Source organism: Triturus cristatus, chromosome 7, assembly GCF_964204655.1.
Source record: "Triturus cristatus chromosome 7, aTriCri1.1, whole genome shotgun sequence".
Classification (NCBI taxonomy): domain Eukaryota; kingdom Metazoa; phylum Chordata; class Amphibia; order Caudata; family Salamandridae; genus Triturus; species Triturus cristatus.
The window spans coordinates 462,298,941-462,311,338 of NC_140590.1; the positions used below are offsets into that span (position 1 = coordinate 462,298,941).

A 12,398-nucleotide genomic window follows, 5' to 3' on the forward strand; every position below is an offset into this window, starting at 1 on the left:
AGTTGAGGTCTAAATAGATTAGGCTGTGTGTCCCGGACAAATACATACCATAGGTAATTATAATTTGGGGAGGATGGTAGCCCAGTACAAGTAATAAAGCCACTAACGTGTTAGGTGCAGACAAAGGTTTCAGTTATTGAAACCAGAGCTCAGCCCCTGGTAGCTGTGTCATAAAGCAAGGAGGCTTGACGTAGAAAAAATGCGTAAAGCATTTAGAAATACCAAAACAGTAAAAAAAAAAAGTCTAAAACACACTACAACAAAAATCCCAATCAAATTTGAAAAACAGAGAAAACTCAAATAAACAAAATTACACCAATACAATAAAAATGCAAAAAGAGGAATCAGAAATATGAAATTTTAAGGACTTAGGACAAAAAGTACCAAGAAAAAGTAAAGCATCAATCAGTAGGCACTGTTCATGGTTGATTGGGATCTAGGTGTGATTTCAGGTCGACTGCAATGGAGCTTGGGTCAGATACACTACATGGTTTCATCACGGTCAGAGATTTTACTTTTTGACTTAGTCTCTGAAAAGGAAGTTGAAATCCTCCAGCTGGGCGAAGTTTCAGGCTGCATCTGCAGAAGTCCTTTGAAAGCTGGATAGCCACTGGATGAAGTCCCACCGAAGCCATTAGTTTTGGTGTGAAAAGCTCCATGCAGGAGAATTTCAAAGTTTTTGCAGATCAATCAATCAATCAGGGTTGTTGGCGCGCAGCTACTCACCCGTGAGGGTCTCAAGGTGCAGGGGGGAGCTCCGTTGAGTATAGGGGTTGTCAAAGAGCCAGGTCGTGAGGTCCTTAGTGGACTGGGGGGTCAGCAGACGAGCCAGGTCTTGAGGTCCTTCTTGAATGGGGAATTGTGGGTGCATTTCGGCGGTGGAGGGGGAGGTTGTTCCAGGCCCTCGCTGCAAGGTAGGAGAAGGACTTTATTCCTGTTCTGGTCCTGTGGATGCGAGGGGCGGTGGCCAGCAAGAGATCGGCTGATCATAGGTGTCCTTTGGGTGCGTGGAAGGAGAGGTGGCTGTTCAGGTCTTTTGGTCCGGTGTTGTGCATGTGAAATCCTCCCATTGGGCAGATACATTTCATGGATACAGTTTTAGGCTTTCCCCGCATAGCCATTAATAATATTTGCATTTAGACCCGATTAGCAGTGTCCTAAATCGCAGAGCCAAAAACCCAGCAGCTTCAGTCCAAAAGAAATGCGGGTGACCACGTAAAAAGGGGCACTTTCTCACATGGCGCTAAGCATATAAATCACAGACGCATCTTGGGATGTGTTGTATACTTATTAAATGCATTAACCTTTTGCATATTTTTGTAGTAGGTTTAGATTATGAACGCAGATGTCACTAATGCAATTTTAGAGTGCATGAACATGACATAAAAGGCCTTAAAACAATCTTAAATATAGAAGGATGATAAGAGTGTAAGTACAGATAGTGCATAAGATGGTTATTTTTTATAAAGGAGGGAAATATGACAACAATCCTGAAACTGAGTGTTTTTATCACTTTCTTAATAGGGTACTTTGTTGGAATAAAAAAGAAACACCAAGATCTGATTATTGGAGTGAGCTTTCCTTTCTTTGATTGACTGTAGATCGTCAGTGCCACTACCTTGACAACCATGCCAGCTGGGGGCAGTCAGCACCCTTTCCTTGGTGGTACTGGACTGACAAGTGTTTGCCCAAGTAAAGGCACCTCCCTTTATTGGCCGCTTTCTAGCTTGCTGGTTTGTCACCGGGTTGTGGGTGTGGTCAACAAATAGATGCATTTGATTGTTGGCCCATCATGCGGCAAACATTTATATTAGGCAAAAACTAAACAGAACCCATGATTTCTGTCACTTCACACCACGAGCGGTGAACATGTCTACATACACCATGCAAAAGACAAAAAACCTGGCTTTTAAAATGGCTGGTATTTACCTGGAGATGTGCCCAAAGTTCCCTTGCCTCTCTGTCTCCTGACTGCTCCTCCATCAGGTCCATTTGTGGCTTAATTCGCTGGCTTGTAAAGAATGTCACCCAATCACTGTGCCAATCATTAACCTAAAGAAGGAAAAAATAAAGCCATTTTAGTTAATCACTCGTGACTACATTAAGTTACACCATGTAGTGTACTGCTCTGTGAAATCCCACTGTAAATTAATCTGAACCGTGGCATGTTATATATTCAGTTTAGTTAAACATTGTTTATTTCGATTAAAAGAAAACATTAAAACTTGTACAAATGTAATATACAATAAATATAAACAAGTAAAAACTCACAATAGAGGATAATTAAGTTATATGAGATCAAGGCATGGTAATATGTTATGTTCAGCACACGGCAATCAGGCAAGTTAAACGTCAATGAATCCCTAATTTTGAAAGAAGCAGCTAAAAAAAGGCTAACAGAATAGAAAAACAAGGGAGACTCTATCATCTGTATATACAAAAATGCTGACCAGAAGCTTTTGAAAACAACAGCTATGAACATTGATAACTAAGTATTTCCGAAGAAACTACATGTATAATTGACAGAAAATATGAAGTGAATAGAAGTTTGAAAATATTTACAATCAAAGGGACACGGATGAGTACAATCTTATCTATGATTTAGGAATCTCAGGTTGTTCCCTATTCAAGTTTGTTATCCCGGCATAAATCCTCTTAACCCAGGTAACATCTTGTGTACTAACAATTCAAGAGCTAGTATTTTTATCCGGCCTTCCCTTACCAGAACACAGCTTGTTAATAGCAACCCTTTAACGTCATACAATCCAGAATAATCATATGGTTAAGCTCAGCAGCTGTATTTGTCCAAATTGAAATCCATAGTAATAAAGGGGCAATTGCGAGCAATCTCAGGCCTAGCTCTTGATGATGAATACAGCTTGGTGTACATTGAGGAACACCAAAAAGTCTTCTACAGAAATTGTTCTCTTCCTTCTGAAGAGTGGAGTTATCATGATAACCATCGAAGCAAACACAAGGAGATGATGGACGGAGCACTGAAACTTTTCAGACAATCACCCCCAGCCACAGATCTGGGTTGAATCCTTCATCATTCTTTAGCTCACGTGACCACCTCAGTTCAGACCCAGCTATATGCACATCAGTCTTGACCCTGTGCCTCATGGGTACAGTCCAGCCCGAACTGCCAAGCCAGGTCTTCCCTGAACCGGAAACAAGCATCCTGGGACCGATTTCTGGATAACACCCTTCATCATCCAGGCTAGCATGAATCCAGTGGCAAAGTGAGCAAGGGACCCACGTCTGGGCATACCCTGCCAACTTAGGGCAAACAAAGCAAATACAAGGAGATGATGAATAAAGCGCTGAAACTTTTCAGACACTCACCCCCAGTCACAGATGTGGGTTGAATCCATCATCATTCTTTAGCTCACTTCGCCACCTCAGTTCAGACCCAGCTATATGTAAATCAGTCTTAAACCTGTGCCTCCTGGGAACGGTCCCAGGGCGCTTGTTTCCGGTCCAGGGAAAACATGGCTTGGCAGTTCGGGCTGGACTGTACCCTTGAGGCACAGGGTCAAGACTGATTTGCATATAGCTGTGTCTGAACTGGGGTGGCAAAGTGAGCTAAAGAACGATGATGGATTCAACCCAGATCTGTGACTGGGGGTGAGCGTCTGAAAAGTTTCACCGCTCCGTCCATCATCTCCTTGTGTTTGCTTTGTTCGCCCTAAGTTAACAGGGTATGCCCAGACATGGGTCCCTTGCTCACTTTGCCACTGGATTGAAGCTAGCCTGGCTGATGAAGGGTGTTACCAGACACAGGTCCCAGGATGCTGGTTTCCAGTTCAGGGAAGACCTGGCTTGGCAGTTTGGGCTGTTCCTATGAGGCACAGGGTCAAGACTGAGGGTGAGCATATGAAAAGTTTCAGTGCTCTGTCCATCATCTCCTTGTGTTTGCTTTCATCATGGTTACCATCACCATAGCATGCAGTCAAACACAATTACTTTAATAGATATTAACCAAGTGATTCAGTGATTTGATACACAATTTGCTATCAAAGTTGAACACCACACCCGGGTATCCTGAATTTAGATTTAGATGTGTTAGGGCTCCACCATATTATCAATTCAAAAATATTGTGTGATACAAATATTATGATGGTAAGAATATCGGCAAATAGAATATCGGCGGTCCAAAAATCGTTCTTGAAAGTATTTTTCATATTGATAAAAAATATTGCTGCGTTTAATTTCATTGTAATGTATATCATTGTTTTATGTATATTTAGTGTATGTTTTTATTGTATTTAAATGTTGTTTTAATATTTGTAAAGTATGTAGATTTTGTAAAATAATTGTAGGGGTGGGAAGTTAGGTTTGTAGGGGAATAGTGCAGGGAGTAATTTATATATATTTATATGACATTTATTTTGAAATGTACATTTTATAAGAAAAAATTATTTATTGATATTTGCCAAATTACATTTTTGTGAAAATATTTTAGTGTTTTTGTTATGATATTTTTAAAATATAGGTATTGTGTACATAGTATATTATTGTATTTTGCTTTTAATGTTTTTTAGGTAATTGTATTGCTTAATTTTACTTGGATTTGTTTTAATTTTGGGTGCAAATAGGGTCTAATAACTGTGGTAAAATAAATAAATATATACTCGAAAAAGGCTGACGCCGAAACACGTCGTCTTGGTGCGCAATAAATTAATTGTGTAGTCTCCTGGTGTGCTGCTCCTTTTGTTTCTTTGTTATTTTGAGGATATACATTGGAGACTTCTTTCTTATATATATATATATAAGCAATACCCTTGCAGGTTTAGAGTGCCGCATAAATCATGCAAAACAAGAAGTAAGGAACATTTGATAGTTTAGAAGCTTTAGGTGGAGAGCAGCTGCTTCATATGGAGCACTCTAAAACACCACCAACACTGCATCCCTCAAATGTCTGCGTTTCAAGCAGAACTTTTAAGTATAGGATTAATATATTGCATCCTCGCCAAGCAAAAAAAGGTGACAAAACCTTTTGCATTTTTGCATTAAAGTATTTTTTTTTCACAAAGTAATTTTATTGTTGACAGCCGACACGCTTGGTGTCACGAGGAACACCAATAAAATGTAATAATTGACAGCGTTAATGATGTCAACATTTCCAATGTTAAGTAAACTTATTTGAAAATAACTTTTAAAAACAAATAGTGCCATACTAAAATTACAGAGAATACCAAAAGGTCTTGGGTACATATGGTCAGGCCATGTATTTTGGAAACAATTATAGTCAACATCCAGGGCACAACACAGCGCAATCATCCCGGCAATTCCTCCACTGCAGATATAGGAGGAGGAGGCTCCAAATATAGCCCCTTGTAGTCTGCCCACCTCTTCCATATTTTATAATGTTTCTGGGGACATCCCCGCGCCGTGATGACGGGGATCTCCAGGCCCATGCAAAAATCTAGACCCTTCTTCCATATTGCAACCAGTGGCGGAGACTCATTCTTCCATGCCCTAGCAATATCCCGCTCAGCCAACTTGAGACCAAGGAAGAGCAGGTGGCGCTTATACCTGTTGCAGCCCAATCCTTCAGTGATATGGAGCATCAGCAGTTGTGGCACAAGCGGGATTTCCCACCCTAAGACCTCCGACAGACCCTCGTGCATTGCCATACTGTATGTATAAATGTACCCTCCGCGGCCCCACAGCACAAGCAATGAGGGGAGGCAATCAACCCAACACGCCATAGCTTATATCTGGTAAAGTAGACCCAATGCAAATATTTAAATTGGATGAGTTGCAGGCGGCCCACAATTGCTGCACTGCGTGGGGATTCCAGCGCCTCCACCCAATTGTCCTCATCTAGGGGACCCAAGTCCAGCTGCAAGGCATATCGAGTTTTATTTAATGTAGTGGGGGTGTTGTTTAGAAGTGCGCAATATAGTTTAGTTATTTTATGGCCTCCAAGATCCCCCATAAAGACTCCTGCTTCTATAGGATTAAAATCAGGTATATCTGCTTGTTGTGCCAGGTACAGGGAGAGGACATGTCGAAGTTGGAGATACCTAAATAATTGTGAGTGGGGCATGGCATATTCCGTCTGAAGTTCCTGAAAGGACTTCATGATCTGTCCATGCAAGACAGTGCCCAATGTGTCAATCCCAATGGCCTCCCACCCCCTGAAACCGGATAACTTTATCAATTGTGGCAGTTGGCCATTATGCCACACGGGGGTCTCTCTCGTCAATTTACCCCACCATCCGATCAAGCGGAGCGCTCTTTTCCAGGTCATGAAGACCGTCGTAGTTGCAGGTGGCGACTATCTAAGAGTCGGGCCAGAATATAGGACCGTATGTAGCATGGATCCCATCAGCCAGCGCTCAACCGCATATGCCGGTCTTGTCTATCGCATACCACCAGTCATTAAGGACGAGTAAATGTGAGGCTGCATAATAGGCCTGGATATCTGGGGTGGCAATGCCCCCACAATAGGTGGACTGGAAGCAGGTCCTCAAGGCCACGCGCGCTATGTCTCCTCCCCAGAGGAACCGAGCAAGGACTGCATTAAGTTGCTGGAACCAAGTCGGCCGTATCGGGTATGGATGGTTATGGAGCTGATATAGAAGGCGGAGCAATGAGACTATTTTAAATATGGCAGATCTACCTAACAGGGATAATGGTAGGCGAGACCACGTACAAACCTGGTCTCCAAGCTGTGAGCATTAAAGTCTTTAAGCGTAAAATAAGCTAGTGCCATCCACTCCGAGTGGAAAAATGGCAAAAACATTTATAGCACTCCAGGGTCAGTATCACAGCTTTGGATTGGTAAAATATCATCCAAGCCAACCTGCATTGAATAGAAGCAGTCCCTGACATATGTGTTTTGCTCTGAGTAGAGCCAGAGAGACAAAGATTTGTCCAGACACAAGGGAGCATCGAGTATAAGTCAAAGCAATACCCTTTCAGGCTTAGTATAAAGTATACATATACAATTTTTTTACTTCATTTTCTTTTTGTTTAATTGATTCATACATTGTTGAATGATTTATTTTATTTATTTTATTTTAAATATTTGTACATTGATTTGCGTTTCAATTATTTATTTATTTCCATTTTTCTTTACTTTGTTTCAAATTGTGTTCATAATTTTGTATTGCTTTAGTTAGATTTTTTTATATATATATTTTTTAAATGAGGGAGCAAATATCTTTCTATTCCAGGACCACTCACTGATCATGCTACAGAAGTGAAGGTACTTTTGCCATTGCATTTTTGTTTTCAGTGGAAGAATCAGACCTACTAGTTGAGGTCTCTTTCAGAGTTCAAATTTATACAGGGTCTGCATGATCCTGACCAGCAGCATTGCAGCCTTGGAGGGAGTCGTAGATCGGTGTAGTATGCTGCTCAGCCAGGATGAGTGTATTTTAGAATGCTGAAAGTTAGAACGTTGGTATGGTTTGTCAGTTGCTGAAATGGCTGAGCGGCATACAGACTGCTCCTGGTGGGGCTCATCCATTATACAACCTGATACCTACTAAACCTACATGAAAACTACCAAGGCTGGACTGCTTATCTTAATATTACATTTGGCGTCGATTTGGAAAGGCCCTGCGCTTCAACTTTCAAGTAACCTCAAGATTAAGCTACCTCAAGATACAAAAACCGAGAAGCAGCAGCTCAACTCATCTGGCACTACGAGCCCCACCAGTGACCTCCCACCGGTCGCCCTCAACTACAAAGTGTCGCTTCCAACATGCAGATCCTGCTGCCTTCCAGTTCCTTCCCACAGTTCCTGTCTGCATGCCAGTTCCTGCCTGCATGCCAGCTCCTGCGACACCTGTCTCCCTCAACTCCAAAGTGCCACTTCCAACAACAGATCCTGCTGCTTCCACTGGCTTCTCACAGTTCCTGCCTGCACATAACTCCAGATGTGCCAGTCCCTGCTTCATTTCCCTGTTCACTTCCTGCCTCAGCTGCCGTTGAAGATACCCCTTGCCTGCCACCTTGATGTCTTCTTCATACTACAGGCTTGTGAGTACCCGGCTACACTTTTCAGGCATGGAATTCCTCTTTACCGCTTGCTTACCGGCTGTCTGTCAGTTCCAATGTTAATCCCTGCTCAAGTTATTGTGAGCCCAGATGAGGGGAAGAAAAACTGAACCAGTACAAGCCTTTATTTTAGTTCAAGCTTTAAAATGCCAGCGAGGGAATATTGTAACTGGATAATGAGCGGAGATTCTACAGGACAGGAGGCTGATTTTATCGGCTGAAATTAGTAGTTGTTTGCTGCCACCTACTGGAGGTTATTTTATTGGCACCCCAGAGTTAGCAAAGTCATCGGCACATACGATCTTCAGTTCTTTTATCTGCATGGGAAGGTATTATGCCGGCATTTTTGTGAGTAACTTGCCCCAATACTTTTGGCAGTTTGTCCAATTCAAAACATTTTAATTCTCCTCAACAGCTTTCATCGCGCGCATCCACCACATCGCGCGCATGCCCTACCTTTCTTCTTTGTCACCATGGCTTCTGATATTCTACCGATCCTCTCCGGACGTCTTAAAGCACAAATGTGCCTTGAGCCACCCGGCTCAACATCGATTTATGTGCCGCCATTTTAAATTTTTGCATTATTTCCCTCGGACCTTTCAGAATATGGAGAAGTGTGCATTTCTTCAAAGTTGTCACATATCCCGCCGCAACTACCTGGTAGATTTACTTTCAAGCACACCCTCATACGCTGATCACACAATCCACACTTAAGAAAATTGTTACATATATATATATAAGAAATATTCTCACAACAAGGTACTTTTGACTCATTCACTGAAGTTTAACTTCAGGGGAGGATACAGCGTTTTCCAGACCACGGTGACCACTTCATTTATTTTATTTTACTATTTTCTTGGGACATTGTCTCACCTCATATAAGCAGAGTGTCACTATGTACTAATGTGTCATGCCCTACACATCTTGCGTGCTGCAACTTCATTCATGCTCAAAATGTGTACTTTATGGTGTTTTTACAGTAATATTTATTATTATATTTCATTTCTATGTACATTGCATCCTCACTGGAATGGGATCTTTCATTTAAGTTACATGAATTTCTATCCACTACAATTTATGCTTGCACTTTGCCTGTTGCTCATATCTCATTCTTTCATGTGGTCATCCTCCACATCCTTTCCACAGTTTCATGTGGTACGTTCTGCCTTGTGCCGTGTCTGCACACCTTTCACCTCAACCTGCTCTGAGGGAAATCCTACTTCTTTATGTGGTCCTCCTCCACATCCGTTCCACAGTTTCATGTTATACATTGTGCCATGTGCCGTTTCCGCACACCTTTCAGCCCAACTTCCTTTGGGGGTTTCCATTGTTAAAGGCACTTTACTTTACAGTGCTTACATTTGTTACGTTATTCAACACTTTTCTCACAGATCCATGACAGTCTGTAATTTCACCCTACATGGTACCTGTATGTGATTTTACATTTTCCTACTGTCTAGTGGATTCATTTCCCAAAATCCACCTAGGTGTACATTACACACCTCTCTTACATGTTGAAAGTGCTTTCCTTTTCTCCCTCCTGCACTAACTGTACTTTTCCATTTCCGTCTCTGCTTGCCACCTCCACACTGGTCTGGTCAACTGGTGTGCCCTGGTGGTGATTAGAATGTCAATTCTCTACTCTTCATGTGTTGCGCCACCATTGCTGCACAAATTTCATCTCTCATTTCTTCGCTTGATTTTCTTTACGTCACTCTTCCCTTTACCATGCAACATTTGCATCTCCATCAAATCTGTTTTCTCCGTAAAAGGGGGAAGAAGGGTTGGGTCCCTTCGTATCCATGCTTTGCCTTCATTTCTCATACTTCAGTGCTTTACTTTTCATTACATGTCTCAAAATGTATCCTTCACTCATTTACATATTTCGAAATTCTTCACCTTTTCATTACTTGTTTCATAATGTATTCTTCATTCCATTTCTTCAAGATATTTTCATTTTGAATTTTGCTTGTAATCTATTTTTGTGCCTCTTTGAGGTTCTCTCTTCTCATTGCAAAGAAGAGAGAAGATGTAGTATGCTGCTCAGCCAGGATGTGTGTATTTTAGAATGCTGAAGGTTAGAATGTTGGTATGGTTTGTCAGTTGCTGAAAGGACTGAGCGGCATACAGACTGCTCCTGGTGGGGCTCATCCATTATACAACCTGATACCTAATAAACCTACATGAAAACTACCAAGGCTAGACTACTTATCTTAATATTACAATCGGGTTCTGGTGCTGGACAACATCAATCACAAGAGAAGAATAAATAAACCCAATGCAGCGGAGGTGACACATGAGTGGTTGGTCTTACTGCTGAGCCTGAAGGATGAGCTGCACACATCTCAAGCGTTGGATGGCATCCACATATGGAGCCCCAGTGATCACATATGTTTGACCTATTCCCGGGGCATATCTCAAGGAGTGGCCGAAGTTCTGGACTCAGGGTCCCTGTGGGGGAAGATAGAGACAAATGTAAAGAATGTACCCGTGCCATGGCAACGGAGCTCGAAAGTGAGACATGTTCAGTTCCCGACAAGAGTGGTGACAATGACAATGCTAGTTACATTGTGTTATACACATGTTTTAAGTTGGGGGTCATTGATTTAATATGAGTTCCAGATCCATTGCTTCTATGTATCTGGCCATGACTGCAACCCCAGGGAGGGAGAGGATGCAGGAAGAGATTGGAGGAATAGGAGGAATTTATAGCAACATGAAAAGTAAAAGGTGATATTGCTCTTACTATATGTGACAAAATGTGAAATAGCTCTGATTCAAGAGACCCACCTGCTAGGGAAAGATGGCTTCCGACTCTGATTGAGGTGGTTACTGAGGCAATACTTATAATTGAACCATGCAAAGAGGAGTGGGATTGCTACCATGTTTTGGAAATACGTTTTTTATAACTCCAATTTGATTCTAAATAAATTATCATAAAAAACTAGAATATTCCCAAAAATAGGATATTACTAAAACCTCAGCGTGATATCAGGTGACTTATTGAACCACATTCTGCTTCAGCCCATTTCAAAGTTCGGTATAAGAAACCTAATGAAGTGTCTAACCGCTCAAGTAATCTTTACGTTTTTTCTTCGTGGCATTCTCTCCCCTTCATTGGAAACCTGATTAAGAACTTTTAGCCATAACTGGCGTCCCAACTCCCCACATTTTGTGATTCTTCTCCTCTTCATAATTTTTCTTTTTTTACAATGTTACACAACCCCACTTACACCAAGCACTTCTTTGGGATCAGACTTCTTGGGCAATCACTACCTATGACCTGTTCCTGTGCTCTCACATAATCACCCATATTGAACTTCTGACGTTCATACTGATCCTGCTTGCTTTTAACCCTCTCAATTATTAGTAATTTGCAAAAACCTATGGGTTTCCATTCTTCCCATCCATTCTGGTGTAACCGAGGTACAAGGTCATCTTCTCTTCAATAACCTGACAGAAGTTTCTTTAGTCACTGAATGTGTTGTTGTTTTAAAACTCCACTGTGTTTTCTTCACTTCCTGTGTCTGGTCCAAACCACTCTGCACAGCCAACTGTACACTTTCAACAAGCGCTGTATTAAAATGCTCAACAAGATCCTTAACGCACAAATGATTTAAAGCCATTCTATAATTCCATTTTCTGTTGACATTCTTATGTTTCAAAAACCTCCTCACAAAAACGTACCAAATTAGACAACTTAACTTTCTTTAAAAATGTGACGTTAGACCACCAGCAATGATAATTGATCATCACCACAGCATATTTACCTTCCAATCCTGAACAACCAAAAGGATCACAAATGTCCAATGCTACTCTTTTTTTTTCACAACAAATTTGATTAAGTTTCCGTAGCACGTGTTGGGCAAAACCCGAAGTATACATTATAGCTACAATGAGAAGTAAAAAGTACCACAATTTTTGGAACATCAAACTAGCCTGCAAGACAGCTGGCCCAAAAACTGAAACGTGACACAGGTTACCACATAGTTCACTTGAACGCAATATGTCTAGCTGTATGTGTGCTGGCGACAGTATTTCTCATCGTGGATATTTTAGCATTCAGATAAATGTACAGGACAAACTCATGGAGGGTCAATTTGTGGCACAGGGGGTAAGTCTATGCCCCGATATGCCGGCCAACGGGACCAAATCTTCCTGTGTTTCTGCGGGCAGCCCAGTGTGTGATAGACTGCAATCTCAGCCCCCATGCATATGTCCATGGCTGTCTTCCACCCACCCAATGTTGGCTGGGAGGTCCCCCTCCACGCCTGGGCGATGTCCCGTTTGGCAAGTATGAGGCCCAGAAACAGTAAATGTTGTTTGTAGCGGTTCCCGCCAATCACCTACGTGCTATGGAGCAAGAACAGCTTAGGGTCGAG

General features: G+C 41.8%; 1 protein-coding gene across 2 annotated transcripts in view; it reads right to left on the bottom strand.

Moving 5' to 3' along the window:
* LOC146809929 (ketosamine-3-kinase-like) overlaps positions 1 to 12,398 on the bottom strand; it is a 308,807-nt gene that overhangs the window by 51,277 nt on the left and 245,132 nt on the right. For both annotated transcript variants that reach the window (XM_085616790.1, XM_085616789.1), the window contains one exon: positions 1,930 to 2,052. In XM_085616790.1, coding sequence (XP_085472916.1) covers positions 1,930 to 2,052 — 123 coding nt within the window. The remainder of the gene's footprint in view (positions 1 to 1,929; positions 2,053 to 12,398) is intronic.